This window comes from Lethenteron reissneri, chromosome 66 (assembly GCF_015708825.2).
Source record: "Lethenteron reissneri isolate LAM-NWPU_2019-01 chromosome 66, ASM1570882v1, whole genome shotgun sequence".
NCBI lineage: Eukaryota > Metazoa > Chordata > Hyperoartia > Petromyzontiformes > Petromyzontidae > Lethenteron > Lethenteron reissneri.
Genome location: NC_083844.1, coordinates 86,838 through 108,581, shown reverse-complemented (window position 1 = coordinate 108,581; position 21,744 = coordinate 86,838). Strand labels below are relative to the sequence as shown.

Below are 21,744 nucleotides of genomic sequence, written 5' to 3'. Positions count from 1 at the left end.
CGAGTCACTCACATTTCTGAAGAGATGCCGTGACTCTAACGTAATACCGATCTCATTGACACTGATTTCTGCTGCAGTCACATCTTCCAATGCCAGACGAATTTTGTTCAGGGCGAGCTTGGCCCTGATCTCAGAGAGAATTAGACTGCTCCATACTGAACTAGATCATGTAGACAAGACACTCTTGAAATCACACTTAACATTGACGGGAAAAATGTCGACATCTGATTGGGAACATGTAGATAACATGACCGCTTAATCAGCCACTACAATGTCAGCGAAATGTAAAGATCTGATTTTCGAGTTCAACCTCCTTTCTAACAAGAAACCAGATCCACACGTTAAAAGGTTAGACGTTGACAAGGTTGTTATTAATCTGAGTAATAGCCCAATGTGCGATGGTCTAAAGTCGGTTTTGGCTAAAGGGTTGAACTTCTCAGTCACCCCCAAACACATTCCAGTGGATGACGTTATTGCCCAGGTCGATGTCGCTCTTAAGGGTTTGGGGCGCATCGCTGCAGACGTTACAAGATCTGAAATTGCTGCAACCCTCAAAAGCGCTAAGATACCAGTCAGCAACATCAGTGAGGATGAACGTTTTTGTGGTTTTTGATTATTTTTATTCACTTTATTTTTCTATCTACGTGACTTTGCCGAAAGAACCAAAGAATATTTACAAAAAAATGTATTTTGTGTGTGTGTAATTTGTTTACCTTTTCTATACTTTGCACTCCTATCGTGTTTACTGTATTGCTTGGAGTTATTGTAGCAGCCAAATAATATAAATGAACGTAGTAGCGGTACACCGTTGCGCTGTATGAAATAATCATCACATTTTTGGCAAAAGTTATTTATTTCCTCGCGATTCGAGACCCCAGACAGAAGGATATTTTGGGGTGGTGGTGGTGCGTCAAAATCAGTTGTCGTGATGCCAAAGCGGTGGGAAGACGGAACGTGACATGAGCAGCACTGAACACGAAGCTTCGCAGTCTGTTGCCGTACAGCGGCGCCCAGTCTGATGACGATCGGCTGCTCCGTGCTCCAGTGGCAAGATTGGACTCCTCGTGCCCCTAGAGACTCGGTCGGACGGTGCCTCGATACGACTCGTGGTGTCGCCACCGCACGTTCGGAATGGGGGACGCGGCTGCTGAATCTGAGTGCAACTTCTGATGGAGAGTCCTGCAGCTCACTCAAGGGGCAACGGCGACATCGTCGGGACTATGAAAAATAAGAATCGGTTTTACTCTTTATGGGAATGAAACAGGAGGTGTTAAGATGTTCAAACACCAGATAGATTATAGCTTTTGCAAGGAATCAGGTTACTGCATTAACCACGCGTACTGAACATGCAAACAAACACTCTCTGATAACATTTAATCATTGTCTTTGATACTGATTGGTCTACCCCAGAGACAGCCTTCTTCATGGCCTAGTCTCACCAGTGTCAGACCAGAGAACAACACCAAAAGGCGACCAGTACAAAGACAATGTAGTGTCAAGAGCATTTATAGCTCGGGGTGAGTAGCTATATCATTGGACCTTTTTGCCAGAATCAAAGTATAAAAAATAGGAATCGGTTTTACCCTTTCTGGCAATAAAACAGGAGCTGTTAAGATGTTCACACACCAAATAGATGATTCCTTTTTGCAAGGAATCAAGTTACTGCATTAACCACGCGTACTTGTGTTGAACACGCAAACAAACACGCTCTGATAGTAATCACATCGTCAGGACTGTGTTACGAGGACCCGGTGTGTTGCTATGCTGCACGGGTGTACTGCCAATACGTACAAATAACAATGACCGACTGCCTCCTTGCGCAGGGATGAACCCGGCCCAGCCCGAGTTCATGCGCGCACGCGGCAAGCGCAGGGCGAGGGGGAATAGAGCGGAGTGCGGGCGGTCGAGCGACTCCGACGAGGAGTGGACGGGGAGGAGGAAGAGGAAGGAGGTGGCGATGCACGGAGGACGAAGAGGCAAACGTAAAAGGGCGCTTGCAGACCGTGCAGAGACCCCCTGTAGACTCACACAGAGACCCCCTGTAGACTCACACAGAGACCCCTGTAGACTCACACAGAGGCCCCCTGTATACTCACGCAGAAACCCCCTGAAGACTCACAAAGAGACCCTGTGTAGAATCACACAGAGACCCCTGTAGACTCACACAGAGACCCCTGTAGACTCACACAGAGACCCCCTCTCGACTCACGCAGAGACCCCCTGTAGACTCACACAGAGACCCCCTGTAGACTCACGCAGAGACCCCCTGTAGACTCACGCAGAGACCCCCTGTAGACTCACGCAGAGACCCCTATAGACTCACACAGATACCCCCTGTAGACTAACACAGAGACCCCCTGTAGACTCACACAGAGACCCTCTGTAGACTCACGCAGAGACCCCCTGTAGACTCACGCAGAGACCCCCTGTAGACTCACACAGAGACCCCCTGTAGACTCCCACAGAGACCCCCTGTAGACTCACGCAGAGACCCCCTGTAGACTCACACAGAGACCCCCTGTAGACTCACACAGAGACCCCTGTAGACTCACACAGAAACCCCCTGTAGACTCACACAGAGACCCCCTGTAGACTCACGCAGAGACCCCTGTAGACTCACACAGAAACCCCCTGTAGACTCACGCAGAGACCCCCTGTAGACTCACACAGAGACCCCTGTAGACTCACGCAGAGACCCCTGTAGACTCACACAGAGACCCCTGTAGACTTACGCAGAGACCCCCTGTAGACTCATGCAGAGATCCCCTGTAGACTCACGCAGAGACCCCCTGTAGACTCACACAGAGACCCCCTGTAGACTCACACAGAGACCCCCTGTAGACTCACGCAGAGACCCCTGTAGACTCACACAGAGACCCCCTGTAGACTCACATAGACCCCTGTAGACTCACACAGAGACCCCCTGTAGACTCACACAGAGACCCCCTGTAGACTCACACAGAAACCCCCTGTAGACTCACACAGAGACCCCCTGTAGACTCACGCAGAGACCCCTGTAGACTCACACAGAAACCCCCTGTAGACTCACACAGAGACCCCCTGAAGACTCACACAAAGACCCCTGTAGACTCACACAGAGACCCCTGTAGACTCACAGAGACCCCCTGTAGACTCACGCAGAGACCCCTGTAGACTCACACAGAGACCCCCTGTAGACTCACGCAGAGACCCCTGTAGACTCGCTTGATGAAGCTGGTTGTAATCACCAGCGGAACCAAGTTAAATGCCCGCTCACGGCCAACACCAGTGACGACGATCCGAACTGGTCCTGAGCCTCCCCTAGGTTGACTCAGCGTCAAAATGAGTACCCGGTGCAGTGGTGTGTAGTAAACATCACAACTGGGGAGACAAAGACGGTCGGGCGTGTTGCTAGCTGCCCATCCCCCCGTGTGCCGTGCTGGCCTTCGTAGATGCTGCTTGCTGACAGCACTTGACCGCAACAGTCTGTGAAGGCTACACGGGGCATCTTTTTAATTGTGGACCGAGTTGGCACAGTCGCGGGCACAGGTGGTGCATCTGGCAGTCATCTCAGTAAACCTATGGCACCTGCAGGGTCCGTCTCGTGACCTGCACCTAGCCTGGCACAACAGTCAACCCATGGCATGGCACCTGGTTCTGTCCTGTGACAACAGTCTGTTAAGGCGGCACAGGGGAGATCATTGACTTTTTGGTAAATATGTGAGTGAGTAAATGTTTTCATGCGTAAATACGCGTGTGGGTGTGTTCACACGTGTGTGTGTGTGTTAATGCATTTCCGTGTGTTCACACGTGTGTGCGTGTGTTAACGCGTGTGCATATGGGGAGCGGTAGTGTAGCGGTTAGCGCGCTGCGCTATGAACCCGGCGACCCGGGTTCGATTCCCGCTCACGGTCAACACCAGTGACGATTATTTGAACCGGTCCTGTGCCTCCCCTATGTCGGCTCAGCCTCAACTGAGTACCTGGTGCGGTGTGTAAACATCACCACTGGGGAGACAAAGACGGTCGGGCGTGGTGCTGGCCACCCACCCCCTCGTGTACCGTTCTGGCCTTCATAGGTGCTCACTAACAGCACTTGCCCCTACAGTCTGTTAAGGCTATACGGGGGAGCTTTGTCCTTGCATATGTTCATGCGTGTCCGTGTGTTCACACGTGTGTTCACGTGTGTGCGTGTGTTCACGTGTGTGCGTGTGTTCACGTGTGTGCGTGTGTTCACGTGTGTGCGTGTGTTCACGCAGGAGGAGGCAAGGGGGCTGCTTCACGCTGGGCCACCGTGGGAGAGTCTCACGCGAGGGCAGCTTCCAGCAAGCGCAAGGTCTCTGTGCACAGCGCACGGCACTCCTCTCGTTACAGCTGCTGCTGCTGTTGTCTTTAGTTTGTTGTCCTTCCCCCGCACCTCCCATTAGCGAGGTTGGCTACGTACGGTGACAAAGACATTCAACGTACATACATACTACTAGACACTGCTATACCAGGGACGTGCGGTCAGGGGAGACGGGCGAGGCAGAGCCTCACCTGTCATATACTCCAATGAAAATAGCTGTTACGAAAAGTACAAAAAAATGTTCCACTGGTCTGTGTTATAAAAGTAATTTCTATATAATTATACCAGAGACGTGCGTCATTATTGTGGTGGTGGTGGTATTGGAACGCGCGCACACCAGCTCCGGTTAACTCCCATTACTTACCTGTGCGGGGCGGTTGTGATATCCCTAGCCGGGGCCCCTCCCGAGGGGAGGGGGCTGTGGGGTGTGTGTGATCCCACAGAACCCCGCCCCTCAGTGGGGAATCGTATAAAAGGCGAGACTCTGAGAGGAGAGAGTTAGTTCGAACAAGCCAAGGACGAAGAACCAGCTGAAGTCCAGCTAGCTAGACCCTGGGACTCCTCTGACCCGCTGTCCTTCTAAAGGCCGGGCAGAGCAAGCCAGTGGTGCGACCCCAGAGCCGCGAAGGCTGATGTCCTTGTAAGGGCCGGATTCGTGTGGCTGGTGGTCAGGACCTGTGCCTTGGCTGGGCCAGGTCAGGTAGTCTCCTTGAGAGGAGGGTCGTAGTATTGGTGGGGAGTCGGTGAGTTAGCTTGGGGAGTTAGCTCCCTTGAGAGAACGGGTGAAGAGGCCGTTACCTCTTCAAGTGTGAAGCTGTAACGGGCTCAGAGTTAATAAATATGGGTTGCCTCTACTTCAACTGTCTCTGTCGTCACGGTGTCCACTACATTATTATAATTAGTTTATTAATTAGTTGAGTTGTGAAGAGGCATGGCCTGCCATACCCACCGAGGTTCAGCATGACGGCATGGTTCTGCTTGATGTATGGAATCAGATTTACAGATTCAGAATATCAGAATTAAAATATGTATTGTACTGGAGGAATCCGATGAGGTGTCAGGGTCGAGATGGAACCCGCGACCTCCTGCGTACCAGGCGAGGGAGTTAACATCTCCTAGCCACCGCTGGTCACCGCACCAACTCCGCCCCCACACCCCCTCCGCCCCCTCACCCCACCGCCCCCTCCGCTCAGACTAAAGCGGAAGCCCTGGAGTACGTGTGGAGCATCTTGCAGGGCGTGGAGGAGGAGGAGCAGCAGGAGGAGGAGTTCAGGGGATTTGAGCTGAGGGAGGTGCACAAGGCCAGGATGGCGATGTTCAGGCTGGAGCGCAGAGCCACCGCCTGCAAGGAGGCCCTGAGGGTGGCGCTCCAGAGGATACGTGGAGGTGCGTAGCCTGCAGCGGTGATTTCTATTCCCACCGCAACTCCACACTCCCCTCTATTCTCACCGGAACTCCACACTCCCCTCTATTCTCACCAGAACTCCACGCTCCCCTCTATTCTCACCGGAACCCCACACTCCCCTCTATTCTCACCGGAATTCTACACTCCCCTCTATACCCACCAGAACTCCACACTCCCCTCTATTCTCACCAGAACTCCACACTCCCCTCTATTCCCACCGGAACTCCACACTCCCCTCTATTCCCACCGGAACTCCACACTCCCCTCTATTCTCACCGGAACTCCACGCTCCCCTCTATTCTCACCGGAACTCCGCAATCTTCTGTTAGTGCTGATGGAAGTCGCCACTGCTGTTGATGCTACTGCTACATGTGCTCCTGTCAGGGCTGCTGCTGGTACTGATGCAGCCTATGAACTAAACGATGTTTATTTTTCTTATTGGTTCTTTCGGTAAAGTCACGTAGAAGGGAAGTAATAAAATAATAAAAATAAAACATAACAAAACAATTCTCACGACGTTTCGGCCACAACGCAAGCAGCCGTCCTCAGGTGAAAACCAGGTCTGTCGAGGCGACAGCGTCTGAATGATACAGCACACGTGCTTGGAGCATATATATAGCTGGGTTGGAAGGGGGGAAAAGAGCGCCTTGACAAAAGAATATGCATATCAAGAGGCATTTAGCATATTTATGGGAAATGCAGGTATGTGATTAGTACTACTCATGCCCGTGCATTATGCAGGATTAGCAGCATCAAAGGGAGGGGATATGGGAAATGCAGGTATGTGATTAGTACTACTTATGCCCGTGCATTATGCAGGACTAGCAGCATCAAAGGGAGGGGATATGGGAAATGCAGGTATGTGATTAATACTACTTATGCCCGTGCATTATGCAGGATTAGCAACCAGGGTGTGCCCCACTGAGCTGTGTAGCTGTTTTTCAGAAGCGACTGGCTATCACAAATAAGAGCTCAACGAAGTGACTTGTCATCATCGTCATTACGTGGACATTTATAGCAGCCAAATATTCTCAACGCATGACGTTGGTTCTATATGTCGAGGGAAAAAAACGAAGGACCCGGAGAAAAATCCACGCAACCACGGGGAGGTATTCGCCATGAAAGTTTGCACAGACAAGGAATTTACTATGGCCGGAAGGTGCATACATTCAACATGTAGGAATCTTAAAACTGAAATGAGTGGTATACAGTCAAACTATACTAAAATTACAAAGTCTAACTAATACTAAGGGGCTAAAGTATGTAAAATTGTGAATAAGTGTACAATATAAAATGTAAACTAGCCATAATATACAATCTAAAAATACAAAAATACAAATAGGGTAACATGTTGTAAACTATACAGTCGGGATGGAACCCACGACCTCCTGTAGACCATGCGAGGGAGTTAACATCTCGCCACGGAGGAGAGAGAGACACGCAGACTCCAAATATACAGCAGGCTTCGTCAGGGTCGGGATGGAACCCACGACCTCCCGTATACCACGAGAGGTAGTCAACATCTCGCCGTGTTTGCCTGCAGGCTCCTCCGTGCCGCCGGCCTCCGCCCAGGCTGTGGCGGTGTCGCGCAGCGCTCGCTCTCGCTACGGCCTGCGCCCGCGCGAGAGGAAAGTCTACACAGAGGTGGAGGAGCCCCAGGACGACGACTTCTTCTGTGAGACCCCCTGCTCCCTCTCACTCTCTCTCTCACTTTCTCACTCTCTCTCTCACACTGTCACTTTCTCACACTCTCTCTCTCACTGTCACTTTCTCACACTCTCTCTCTCACTGTCACTTTCTCACACTCTCTCTCACACCGTCACTTTCTCACTCTCTCTCTCTCACTGTCACTTTCTCACACTCTCTCTCACACTGTCACTTTCTCACACTCTCTCTCACACTGTCACTTTCTCACACTCTCTCTCACACTGTCACTTTCTCACACTCTCTCTCACACTGTCACTTTCTCACACTCTCTCTCACACTGTCACTTTCTCACACTCTCTCTCACACTGTCACTTTCTCACACTCTCTCTCACACTGTCACTTTCTCACACTCTCTTAGGGCCGTCCATTAATGGCGTCACGCGATTTTGGACCCCCCTCCCCCCCATCACACGACATCACAAAAAGTCAGACCCCCCCCTCAAATGTGACGTCACAAAGCTCATTTAATATGCTTAAAATCGCTTCAAACTATTGTCATTGTAGTGCATATTTAATGTGGCACTGCAGTCTGATGTTGTAGGAGAAAACATTTATTAAAAAGTATTTAATTAAGTAGAACGTGTTGTCTGTGGTTCCTCACACATCGTCACAAATGTCTGACCCCCCCACCCCCCTAGGTGCATGAAGTCATTTATGGACGGCCCCTTACTCTAACTTTCTCACACTCTCTCCTATCTCTCTCTATTGCTCCCGCGCTCTCACTCGATATATTCCACCTGCTCCCTCTCACTCTCTCTCCCTTTCCCTCCCTCTCACACGCTCCCTTTCTCGCACTCTCACTTACCTCCCTGTCTTTTGCTCCCTCACTCAGGGATGCAGGGAGGGAGCAGGGAGGGTGACAGGGTTTACATCTCCGATGAGCGAGCTAAAGAAGTTCACAATGCAGAGAGGGAGGAAAGGAGGCATCTGTCTGGAGCGCTCCTCACCCTCTCACTCTCTCACAGTGCCACTGCTGCTGCTGCTGTTGCTACTGCGGTTCGCCCTCCTCCTGCTGCTGCTGCTGTGGCTCTCAGTCTGCGAGCTGTGCAGGGATTTCTACCTGGGGGAGTGCTCCGTGCACGGCCCGCCAGAGTTCATTGCAGACGCGGCCGTGGCCCCGGGAGTGGCCAACAGGGCCCGGCTCAGCCTGCCCCAGGGCCTCACCGTCGGCGCCTCCTCCATCGCCGGCGCCGGCCTCGGGGTGTGGAGCAACAGGAAGAAGCTGCCCAAGGGGGTGATTTTTGGGCCCTACCAGGGAGAGGTGTCTGAGGAGAACCCCGTGAGCGAGTACTGCTGGCTGGTGAGCTGCTGCTGCTACTGCTGCAGCCTCCTCCTATTCCTACATCATCATCGTGTGTGTGGAGAGGAGGCTCGTGAAGGAGATGCAGAGAAACCCATAGCCTCACACAGTCACCCACAGACTTACACAGAGATCTAGAGACTGGCACAGAGAGACCCAGAGACTCACAGAGACCCATAGACTCACACAGAGACCCATAGACTCGCACAGAAACCCATAGACTCACACAGAGACCCATAGACTCGCACAGAGACCCATAGACTCGCACAGAGACCTATAGACTCGCACAGAGACCCATAGATTCACACAGAGACCCATAGACTCGCACAGAGACCCATAGCCTCACACAGTCACCCACAGACTCACACAGAGACCCAGAGACTGGCACAGAGAGACCCAGAGACTTTGCACAGAGACCCAGAGACTCGCATAGAGAGACCCACAGACTTGCACAGAGACCTAGAGACTTGAACAGAGACCCAGAGACTCACAGTGGGACACACAGACTCACACAGAGACCCAGAGACTCACACAGAGAGACCCAGATACTCACACAGATGCTCAGAGAATCGCACAGAGAGATCCACAGTCTCACACAGAGACCCAGAGACTCGCACAGAGACCAAGAGAATCGCACAGAGACCCACAGTCTCACACAGAGACCCAGAGTCGCACAGATACCCTAGAGACTCGCACAGAGACCCAGAGACTCGTACAGAGACCTAGAGACTCACCCAAAGACCCCCAGAATCACAGAGAGACCCAAAAATTAACGTAATTATTTGAACTTGTAACACACAGCAAAGACGGTGGTCACCGCATGGCGCGGCGCTTACAGATGCACTTCTGCGGCCGTCTGGAAGGTTCTTCCTTCCAATGTTAGGAAGCCACTGGGAGCTATGCACTTTAAAATCTTGTAGATTGAAAATGCATTTCTTTAGAACTGCTTTTAGTGTTTAGTTTGTTGTCCTTCCCCCGCACCTCCGATCAGCATGGTTGGCTACGTGCGGTACGAAAGAAGTTCAACTTACAGTCCAACTGACATTAATTATCCGTGGATCCGCTCGTGTGCGTGTGTGTTTCAGATTTACAAAAACAAAAAGGATCGTGAATATGTTGATGCTCAGGATGAATCTAAATCAAACTGGATGAGGTGATTATTGTCTGAAGGACCACTACACAGAGACCAGAACCACTACACACAGAGACCAGAACCACCACACACAGAGACCAGAACCACCACACACAGAGACCAGAACCACTACACACAGAGACCAGAACCACTACACACAGAGACCAGAACCACTACACACAGAGACCAGAACCACTACACACAGAGACAAGAACCACTTCACACAGAGACCAGAACCACTACACACAGAGACCAGAACCACTACACACAGAAACCAGAACCACTACACACAGAGACCAGAACCACCACACACAGAGACAAGAACCAGCACACACAGACCAGAACCACTACACACAGAGACCAGAAACACCACACACAGAGACCAGAACCACTACACACAGAGACCAGAACCAGCACACACAGAGACCAGAACCACTACACACAGAGACAAGAACCAGCACACACAGAGACCAGAACCACTACACACAGAGACCAGAACCACCACACACAGAGACCAGAACCACCACACACAGAAACCAGAACCACCACACACAGAGACAAGAACCACCACACACAGAGACCAGAACCACTACACATAGAGACCAGAACCACCACACACAGAGACAAGAACCACTACACACAGAGACCAGACCCACTACACACAGAGACCAACCCTGGGCCTCCCCTTGGTCGACTCGGCATCAAATGAGCACCCGGTACGGAGCGTGGTTCCAGCCACACCACCCCCACGTAGCGCCCAGTGCCGGCCCTTAATAGGCGCTCGCTAACGGCGCCCACCCCGCCCCCGCGTCTGCCCGCGCAGGTTCGTCAACTGCGCGAGGAATGAGCAGGAGCAGAACCTGGTGGCCTTCCAGCACCGGGGGCAGATTTACTACCGCACATTCCGTGCCGTGGGGCCCGGCTCTGAGCTGCTGGTCTGGTACGGCGAGGAGTTCGCCCAGGAGCTGGGCATCGCCTGCGAGGCCGGGCCCTCGCGACGCCGCAGCAGCAGCAGCAGCGAGATGGCTCCTAGGGCCACCGCCAGAGACCTGCAGCCCGTGCAGCCTCCACCAAGCGAGGAACACCGTGAGCACTGCTCACCAGAGACTCACCACTGCTCACCAGACTATAGCCACCACTCACCAGAGATGATAGCCACCACTCACGAGAGACGATAGCCACCACTCACCAGAGATGATAGCCACCACTCACCAGAGATGATAGCCACCACGCACCAGAAATGATAGCCACCACTCACCAGAGATGGCAGCCACCACTTACGAGAGACGATAGCCACTACTCACCAGAGACGATAGCCACCACTCAGTAGAGATGATAGCTACCATTCACCAGAGATGATAGCGACATCTCACCAGAGATGTGGATGTAGCTACCACTCACCAGAGATGATAGCCACCACTCACTAGAGATGATAGCCACCACTCACCAGAGATGATAGCCACATCTCACCAGAGTTGGTAGCCACCACTCACCAGAGATGACAGCCACCACTCACCAGAGATGATAGGCACCAGCCACACTGATAAGGTGGAAGTGAGTAACTGGTGTGGTGTGTAGTAGTAAACATCGCCACTGGGGAGACAAAGGCGGCTATGTGTGGTGCTGGCCACCCTCCCACTCGTGTGCCGTGTTGGCTTTCATTGGTGCCCATAACAGCACTTGTCCCAAAAGTATATACAGGCTATATGGGGGTTCTTTGTCTTTGTGTGTATATATAATGGAGCCCACTGCACTACGAACCCGGCCACCTGAGTTCGATTCCCACTCACGGCCAACGTCAGTGGTGAATATTTAGGCCTCCCCTAGGCTGACTCAGCCTCAAATGAGTACCTAGCTTAAACGTGGAAACATCGCCACTGGAGAGACAAAGGCGGCCGGGCCTGGTGTTGGCCACCTACTCCCTCGTGTGCCATGCCGGCCTTCATAGGTACTCGCAAACAGCACTTGCCCAACAGTCTGATATGGCTGTGGGAAACCTTTACCTTTGTGTATACACACACGTGTGCAAGAGTGTTCATGTCTAGATGTTGGTGTGTGCGCGTGTGTCTTGTTCCTCTGGGATGACGCAGGTGGAGTGGGTGTGGAGGTCACAAGGCTGCCGTGTCCTGCCTGCAACCGTCAGTTCATCTGCCGCTCGAGTCTACAGTATCACGTGCAGAGCAGACACCCCACTAAGCCCAGTAACAAAAGTCATCAGTGTGACCAATGTCCATACAGCACAGACTACAAGAGTACCTTGAAGAAGCACCAGAGAACACACACGGGAGAGAAGCCGTTCAAGTGCACCGTGTGTGAGAAGGCGTTTGCACGGCTATCACATCTTCACAGCCACCAGAGAACACACACGGGAGAGAAGCCGTTCAAGTGCACCGTGTGTGAGAAGGCATTTGCACATTTACAACATCTTCACAGCCACCAGAGAACACACACGGGAGAGAAGCCGTTCAAGTGCACCGTGTGTGAGAAGGCATTTGCACATTTACAACATCTTCACAGCCACCAGAGAACACACACGGGAGAGAAGCCGTTCAAGTGCACTGTGTGTGAGAAGGCGTTTGCACAGCTATCAGATCTTCACAGGCACCAGAGAACACACACGGGAGAAAAGCCGTTCAAGTGCACCGTGTGTGAGAAGGTGTTTGCAGACCCATCCAGTCTTTGCCGGCACCAGAGAACACACACCGGCCAGAATGCATTTTCTCATTCCCGTGGAAACAGAAAAGTCAGCCATCCTGAGCAAAACGCGCACAGCGCCGAGCTGTGAATTAGTTTTAAACAACAGGCCACGTGACTAGCCGAGGCTGTGCCACTCTTGAAACTGATTTTGAATGTGAACACGGAAACCTACGGACCCTCCTACACCTGCCTCACACTCTGTGGGGGGTGGGAGATTAAACCGACCTGGCCACCCCTCGATTGCAAGTGCGGAGTTCTAGGTCCCAACCACTGCACGTGTCCCCCCCCACCCCCATCACCTGGGGGTCCCTGTGTGTGTGAGTGTGCAGAGTCCCCCGTGCAGAGCTGCACTGTTGTTACCCTAGAGGGGGACACCGCAGGGCGATCCACCTACAGATACCCCAGTCTGCACGTCTCCCGCCGGTCTCCATGCGCACCGCGTGCCGTCTCGTAGCCCTGCCCCGTGCGACGTACGTACAGTACGTACAGTACGTACCCATCCAGCGGTAGACTGAACCGCGGCCGATGACGAAGGTGGCATCCGCTCACAAATCTCCGTGCACTCAGTCCCGTAGCCCTGAGCCATCGCTTGCGCGATATTCACTTTGCCGCTGAGAGGAAAGCTACGGGGAGGAGGTGGGGGGGGGTGTTAGGAGAGGACATCTGTGGAACGGCTGGAGATCTGCGAAGAAGAGCTTCATAGCTCATCGGATTCCTGCGGTCTGAAAAAATATTCCGAGAGGGCGTTGGGGGAGGGGGGTGTAGGTATGATTGGGGCATCTGCACTTGGATCACCCTGCGTGTTGTTGCTGCCTCCCCCGTTGAAAATGTTCCCAGCGTGAACTTAACCCTTTGCCGTCGCGACGACGCCGCGCGCCGTGCGTGAACGTCGTCGTCGGAATAACAAAACGCAGTAAAAACTAAAGCAACATTATCGGTACCGAGGCTCCCACAGGGCCACGCGGGGCAGGGAGTGTGGCACAGTTTTCGCGCCGGCTAGCGCAGAGTGGCGGCGGTCGTGTCGCTACGCTTCTCTGCGGTGAGCAACGACGTCTTTATAACAACAACAGCAGTGCTGCTGCTGCTGCTGCCACTGCTGCGGTGAACGGTGACAGCCACCCCGTGACCTGACCCCCACCCCGTGAACGGTGACACCCACCCCGTGAACGGTGACACCCACCCCGTGAACGGTGACACCCCATGGGTGGAAAAAACCCGATTTTTCCAGCTGCAGGCATCGGGTTTTTTCTTTAACACAATTAAACCCGATTTCGGGGAATTAAAACCTGGTTTAATGAATACGAAACTCTGATAGGCTTAGGCTGCTTCCTCGTCGGTGCTGCTATGGTACTCGGGGCCGTCGGGCACGGGGTAGTCGTAGAATGCGGCGGGCAGGTTGGTCTTAATGAACACGAGCTTCTCCACAATCGTGGGCGCCAGTGAGTTCCTTAGCTTGGAATGGATGAAGCCCATCGTTGAGAAGTGCGGTTCTGCAATTAGAACCAATGAAACCGGATTTCTCTCAATCTTAGATGATCGGGTTTAATATAAAAAGACAATTAAACCCGATTGTAAAAAACCCGACTGTGCCACCCTTGTGACACCCACCCTGTGAACGGTGACACCCACCCCGTGAACGGTGACACCCACCGACCCTGCAACTCTGCAGACGTCTCGGACGCGGGAAAGGGTTGAGAGATTTTCTGCGTCCCGGTTGCTCGCGTGATGTCGCACGGTGGTGGCGCGCGTTGACTCTTGCACGTTTAAGAAAGTTGAGCGTTAGTTTGTGATTCTGTTTAAAATGATATATATACATAAACTAACAAACATTATCTTGGGATTCTACCAAGTAAGGTCCAACTGGATACGTAGTAGCTCTTTTATCAGACGCGACCACCTGGCCATCACAAATGAAAGCTCAACGAAGTGGCTTATCATTGTGTGGACATTTATAGCGGCCAAATACTCTGATTGCGTGATCTCGATTCTAAATGTCGAGGGAAAACCGGAGGACCTGGAGAAAATCCACACGACCACGGGGAGAGAGAGAGAGAGACGCGCAAACTCAAAATATACAGCAGGCGTCAGGGTCGGAATCAAACACACGATCTCCTGTATACCAGGAGAGGTAGTTAACATCTCCACATGTGTTCAGAGTATTTGGCTGCTGTAAATGTCACGTGATAAGCCACTTCGGTGCGCTGCTGTCATTTGTGATAGCCAGGTCGCTACTACACAGCTCAGTGGGGGCCTTACCTGGAAAAGTAAAATGATTAATAAAAATCTACTGTATTCTTGGTTCTTTTGGTAAAGTCACGTAGAAGGGAAATAATAAAATAATAAAAATGTAAGAATCAAATTAACACGACGTTTCGATTGCAACACAAGCAATCATCAGTTTATGAAAACCCACAACAACAAAAACAATATTGCTGTGGTTTTCACACCTGATGATGATTGCTTGCGTTGCAATCGAAACGTCGTGAGAATTGTATAGTTTTATTTTTATCATTTTATTATTTTCCTTCTACGTGACTTTACCGAAAGAACCAAGAATATGAATCCCTGTAGTCACGAAATCTTCAAATCGAAAAAAAAATCTCTTCTTGGTTCTTTCGGTAAAGGCACGTAGAAGGGAAGTAATAAAATAATAAGAATAAAACATAATAAAATAATATGATATAATAAAATAATATAATAATATAACATATTATTATATAAGTCACTTATAAGGCAAGTAATAAAATAATAAAAATAAAACAATAATTTAATATAATAAAATATTTTATTATATTTTGTTTCATTATCTTTTATTTTTATTATTTTATTACTTCCCTTCTACGTGACTCTACCGAAAGAACCAACAATATGAATCCCTGCAGTCACGAAAGCTTCAAATCGAAAAACAAAAATCTCCTGTTGAGAATGACCTCACCGGACCGGTGGAGGCAGCGCTGCCGTCTTGGTCCCAATTGGCAGCGGCGGCGTCTCGTTGGTTGTGAAGGCGGCCCAGCTCACACAGCCCGTGCCGGTGCAACAGGCCGTAGTCTACCCGGGGTTCAAGCGGCCTAGGCTACATTGTACCCGGGTGTATCATGGCCGAGGCCAAATTATACCCCTCTAGGCCAAATCATACCCCCATGATAGTAATAGTGTTGAGCGATATCTTCTTGTTTAGTGCTGCCTAACGGCGTGTGCGACTTCACGATGATATTGGTCCCGGTCTAGCACGGCGTGTAGAGTTTGTGCTGTTGTTAATTGTAGCCATGTTTTGATGTTACTGAGCCATGTCGTTTTTGGCCGTCCTGGTCGTTTTTTCCCTTCGATTTTTCCTTCCAGGATTTGCTTTAATAGCTGGTATTTGTGATATACACATGAATTACTAAATTTTTCCAACATTTTATTTAAAACTGTAAACACATAGACTTTGATTACTTCAACCAGAAAAACTGATAATAACCCTAAAAATGCTTCAATTGATCAAATTGAGATTCTTACTTCCATTTATACGCTTTTTAGATATCGATTGAAGTCCGTTGTCGGCTGTTCTCTGTATGGATAATTGCCTTTGAACTTTCACATGGGGCATGTTCTGCCCTGGAGGGGGGGTATGGTCTGGACCAGTCTAGTTTAAACCCCCGGGTATAGTTTAGCCTAGGACACTTTATCCCCCGGGTCTACTCTGGCCTGGGCCAAACTATATCCGGGTTTAATCGGGGCAGGGGTTATTTTTAAATCCTTTATATTAAGTTCACTTGCTTGCTTGCTTGCGCGCTCACGACCGTGCAAATCTTTCAGTCGTTTTTTAACCGACTTCCCGTGATCCAATCGAGCTGACATTTTGCACACAGACTCGTTGTGCGTGACAATTTATTTTCGTGAAAAAATTTTACCAAAATTTTACACTTTTTAGGAAAAAAAAAATTGTATTTAATTACCAATTGCTTAATGGTGGCAGGCAACCATCTGAGCCATAGGTGGCAGCCATCTCAAGCCAGAGGACGAGAGGACTCTAGCCGCCACGCATATAAAGGATTTATAGTGAAAAACTTTGTTTTTACGGGTTAATTTTTAGCCTGTTTCACCGGTATCTCCAGGAGGTCGGAGCGACTTGCTCTGCGGTAACACTTTTCCGTGACAGAGGTTTGGTTTTTGTTGTTGTTGTTGTTGGGTTAGAGATCTCGTAAATATCAACATTGTGTCGTTAACCCACCACCACCCACCACCATCGCCTGACACGGCCAATCAGTCAGGGTTTGTCACGTAAACGAAACGTGCCAATTGGTTACCAACTTCAGCACACACAGCGCTTGTGTGTCGGGGAGAGTGAACCCACAACAGCATTTACAATTCGAGTGCCGGTGACGTTTCGCCGGTGATTACAAACAACGGCGACCGGTTTCATCGGGCGATGTGCCAGGATTGTGATCCAACGCCATCTAACCCAGGAGCAGCAGCAGCGACGACAACAAAAACCTTCATCACAGACACCGCTGGTCGCAAGAGACTGCGCGTGGCGCTTTGTGTTGCCGTTGCCACGAATCGTCGAAGCGCGTTCACGATCTGTTGTTCTCCTGTAACGCGGTGGTCATTTCGATTTAAATCTTCTTTCGTGACTGCAGGGATTCATCTTCTTGGTTCTTTCGGTAAAGTCACGTAGAATGGAAATAATATAATAATAAAAATAAAACAATAAAGTAATTGTTTTATTTGTATTGTTTTATTATTTAATAATAAAATTATAAAAATAAACATTTACTTTATTATGTTATATTTTTATGGAAATAATAAAAATAATAAAAATAAAACAAGAAAGTAATTGTTTTATTTTTATTATTTTATTATTTAATAATAGAATAATAAAAATAAACATTTACTTTATTATTTTTTATTTTTATGGAAATAATAAATAATAAAATTTAAACAATAAAGTCATTGTTTTATAATTATTATTTTTATTTAATAATAAAATAATAAAAATAAACATTTTCTTTATCATGTTTTATTTTATTTATTTTATTATTTCCATTCTACGTGACTTTACCGAAAGAACCAAGAAGATGTGGTGGTCATTGTTGCGTTCCTGAAGAACACCGCGTTGTGGAGAAATAATATAAACTATAGGGGGTGAAGCGTGGTCCGCGACAACACGCGAGATGATGGGTGAGACAGAGGCCGGACTACGACTGAGGCGCGTGGGTAGCGTCTAGAAGCAGCATCCAGCAGCATCCCAATGCCTCCTCGCGTGATGCCGCTACGCCGAGGCAGCCGCACGGAGAACCGCTTGTTCCTACTCGCGTTGCGACCTCGTTCCGTTCGCTCGCTCGCGTTGCATCCAATCCGCATCCGCGTCACAAACAGCGTGTTCCCCTACACATCATTCATGGCGTTTTATCATCCAATCGGCGTTGTTCAAACTAACACGCGGCGTTGTAGGAGAACCAGACTGTGCCGTTGTCTTCTGCTGTTTAACGCAGAGGCCGCATCGACCGTTCCAATAGTCGCTGTAGCCACTGCGAGCCCCAAGCTGTCGGCTCCCGGCTCTTAAACTCCCCCCCCCCCCCCCTGGCGTTATCTGTAGTCGTTACACACAGCAGCACCTGGTCACAGCTGCTCACTGCTAATCCTAACAACACCAATCCCAGTCGTCATCCCTGCACCTCAAGGATGGTAAAACTATGACCCAACAAAATTACACATCACACTGTCCTACAGACTTCAATTCACACGCCCCTACAGATGTGTTTTGGTCATGTGCCTACCATTCCTCTATTCTGCACTGCTACGGTGTTTATTGTGTTGTGTTTGTTGTTGTGGCGTTCTGACCACGTGCCCCGACTGGACACCTGTGGACAATAAAGAGCTTCACAGCTCATCGGATTCCTCCAGAATAAAAATTTAAACTTTAAAAACTCTGATGACGTCACTGCGTGGTGACGTCACGCGTCTAGCCCCCTCCACTCCCCCGTTACCCCCCACCCCTCCCACCCTCCATTCCCCCCTCCCGCCACTCACCAACCGCCATTCCGCCCCCTCCTCCCCCCACCCCCCACCCCCCCCCACTCCCCCCCACCACCACCAACCGCCGCCATTGGCCACTGAGTGACGGTGACGTCACCACGGCGCCTGTGCCAGGCTGGGTGCACTTCGAGGCTGCCGCGTGAAGTGTCGACGGCTCGACACTGAGGTGGTGACGTCACGCGAGCGTTGTGTTTAACGATTTAACGATATTAGCGTAAAGATATGAGCATTAGCTCAAGTGATGTGAATACGTTCGGATTACCTCAAGTAATGTTACATTTACCTGAGGTAATTTTACCTCGCATAAGGTAAAGTTACCTCATTTGAGATAATGTTACCTTACCTGACGTAATTTTACCTTTGCCTGAGGTAATGTTACCTCGACCTAACGTTATATTACATCGCTTGAGGTAAAGTTACCTCACGTGAGGTAAAGTTACCTCGCCTTCCATTGAATTCCGATTATGTAACCCTGAGGTAATAATCGCGCGATAATTGTGTTTAATGATTTAACTACGTGAGAATATTACGATATGGGCATTAGCTGAAGTGATGTGAATACGTTCGGATTACCTCAAGTAATGTTACATTTACCTGAGGTAATGTTACCTCTATGTGAGGTAAAGTTACCTCACTTAAGGTCAAGTTACCTCGCCTGAGGTAAAGTTAACTAACCTGGGGTAATGTTGCCTCTACCTGAGGTGAAGTTTCCTCACCTGAAGTAATTTTACTTCGCCTAAGATAAAGTTACCTCGCATGAGGTACAAGTTACCTCATTTGAGGTAAAGTTACCTCATTTTGAGGTGAAAGTTACCTCACCTGAGGTAATGTTATCTCGACCTGAGGTTACTAAGGGCACCAGGGGTGACAGCCCATCCCCACCCCCACCCAGCCCCCCCACTCAGCCCCACCCAGCCCCTCCCCACCCCCCACCCAGCCCCTCCCTCCCCACCCCCCACCCCAGCCCCCCCCCACTCAGCCCCACCCAGCCCCTCCCCACCCCCCACCCAGCCCCTCCTCCCCACCCCCCACCCAGCCCACCCATCCCCACCCCCCACCCAGCCCCCACCCTCCCTAGCCCAGCCCCTCCCTCCCCACCCAGCCCCACCCTCCCCACCCAGCCACTCCCTCCCCACCCAGCCCCACCCTCCCCACCCAGCCCCTCCCTCCCCACCACAAACCCCTCCCCCCACCCAGCCCACCCCTCCCCACCCAGCCCCTCCCTCACCACCCAGCCCCACCCCACCCAGCCCCACCCTCCCCACCCAGCCCCACCCTCCCCACCCCAGCCCCTCCCCTCCCCAACCATCCCCACCCTCCCCACCCAGCCCCTCCCTCCCCACCCAGCCCCTCCCTCCCCACCCAGCCCCTCCCTACACGACGGACGGACGGACACAATAATCCCCTGTGGGCTGGTGTAACCAGGAGGTTCCTACCAGTAGTCAAGTGAGGATTCTATCTCACGCGAATTTTAAATCGTGTAAGATTTACGCTACGAGACGACTTCACGTTACGATTACAGCTACACATCTCGTACAGTGTTGACACGAGCGACTAATTAATTGTACAAGATTTACTTTGCACTGAATGAGAATGTCGCGGTGAAGATTACCTTATAATATAACGTGATTTGATACGGATTGCATCACATTCTGATTACCTTACCCTCAGTGCCGGATAAAGTTAGTTCGGGGCCTGTAGCATGTGCTAGAAAGGGGCCCAATAATTTTTTTTAAAACGTAAACATTAAAACACATTTTTTACTTGCACAGTAAAGTATTTGTATTTTTTCATTTGCTATACAGCCGGATAATACGACTAATCGCTAACCTTAAACACCCAGTCGTTCATAAAAAAAAAAGTTGAAGTCTGTATAGTACTATAGTAATAGAGCAAGTGCAGAATCAATTAACCCGAATTGATATCTTGAAAGCATTTAGCGCGGGGCCCTTGAAAGTGCGGGGCCCGTAGCATTTGTAGCAACTTTTGCGACTCCGATAATAAACCCCCCCCACTCCCCCCACCCCATCACCCCCCCCCACTCCCCTCCCACCACCGCCAATCGCCGCCATTGGCCACTCAGTGACGGTGACGTCACCACGGCGCCTGTGCCAGGCTGGGTGCACTTCGAGGCTGCCGCGTGAAGTGTCGACGGCTCGACACTGAGGTGGTGACGTCACGCGAGCGTTGTGTTTAACGATTTAACCACGTGACGATATTACGATATTAGCGTAAAAATATGAACATTAGCTGAAGTGATGTGAACACGTTCGGATTACCTCAAGTAATGTTACATTTACCTGAGGTGATGTTACCTCATCTGAGGTGATGTTACCTCAGGTGAGGTAATGTTACCTTAGCTGACGTAATTTTACCTCTGCCTGAGGTAATGTTACCTCGACCTAACGTTATATTACATCGCTTGAGGTAGAGTTACCTCGCCTTCCGACAGTCTGTTAAGGCCACACGGGGGATCTTAGTCCCGTATCCCTGTGACTCTGTCTCCCTGTGACTCTGTCTCCATGTGACTCCATCTCCGTGACTGCATCTGACCGTCGTCCGCGTCTCGTCCCTCCGTGTCTCTGCGCCTCAGCAGCAGCAGCAGGAGATGGGCGACTTCCGAGACATCAGAGGCTTCTTCACCAAGGCCGAGTGGAGCGATCTGGCCGAGTGCGAGAAGCGGCGCTACAGGAACATCAAGCAGAACCACGCCGTCCTGCTGAACCTCGGTGGGTACGGCAGGCCGAGCCTCTTCGCAACTCAACTAATTGTCGCAGTGATTATAATGATGAGACCAAGACGTCGTAGCAGAGTGGCATGCATGGGGCGCCATGGTGGCGAGATGTTAACTACCTCGCCTGGTCTACAGGAGGTCGTGGGTTCGATGGCGACCCTGACGATGCCTGTCATATATCTGGAGTCTGCGTGTGTCTCTCCCCGGTGAGATGTTAACTACCTCTCATGGTCTACAGGAGGTCGTGGGTTAGATCCCGGTCCTCCGGGTTTTTGCTCCACTTGTAGAATCAACATCACGCGTTTAGAGTATTTGTCTGCTGCTATACATGTCCACGTGGTAAGCCACTTGGTTGAGCTGTCATTTGTGGCAGCCAGGTCGCTTCTGAAGAAGGAGCCAATAGCTCAGTGGACTTCACCTGGTGA

General features: G+C 50.6%; 1 protein-coding gene across 1 annotated transcript in view; it reads left to right on the top strand.

Annotated features, from left to right (window-relative positions):
* The first annotated feature begins 1,088 nt into the window (after positions 1 to 1,088).
* The window catches only part of LOC133359889 (uncharacterized), a 34,717-nt gene continuing 14,061 nt past the window's right edge, over positions 1,089 to 21,744 (top strand). Inside the window, exons 1-10 of the mRNA XM_061578450.1 lie at positions 1,089 to 1,982; positions 4,238 to 4,314; positions 5,517 to 5,709; positions 7,272 to 7,403; positions 8,470 to 8,735; positions 9,821 to 9,888; positions 10,691 to 11,030; positions 11,888 to 12,648; positions 13,019 to 13,034; positions 21,179 to 21,314. Coding sequence (XP_061434434.1) covers positions 1,826 to 1,982; positions 4,238 to 4,314; positions 5,517 to 5,709; positions 7,272 to 7,403; positions 8,470 to 8,735; positions 9,821 to 9,888; positions 10,691 to 11,030; positions 11,888 to 12,648; positions 13,019 to 13,034; positions 21,179 to 21,314 — 2,146 coding nt within the window. The 5' untranslated portion in view covers positions 1,089 to 1,825. The remainder of the gene's footprint in view (positions 1,983 to 4,237; positions 4,315 to 5,516; positions 5,710 to 7,271; positions 7,404 to 8,469; positions 8,736 to 9,820; positions 9,889 to 10,690; positions 11,031 to 11,887; positions 12,649 to 13,018; positions 13,035 to 21,178; positions 21,315 to 21,744) is intronic.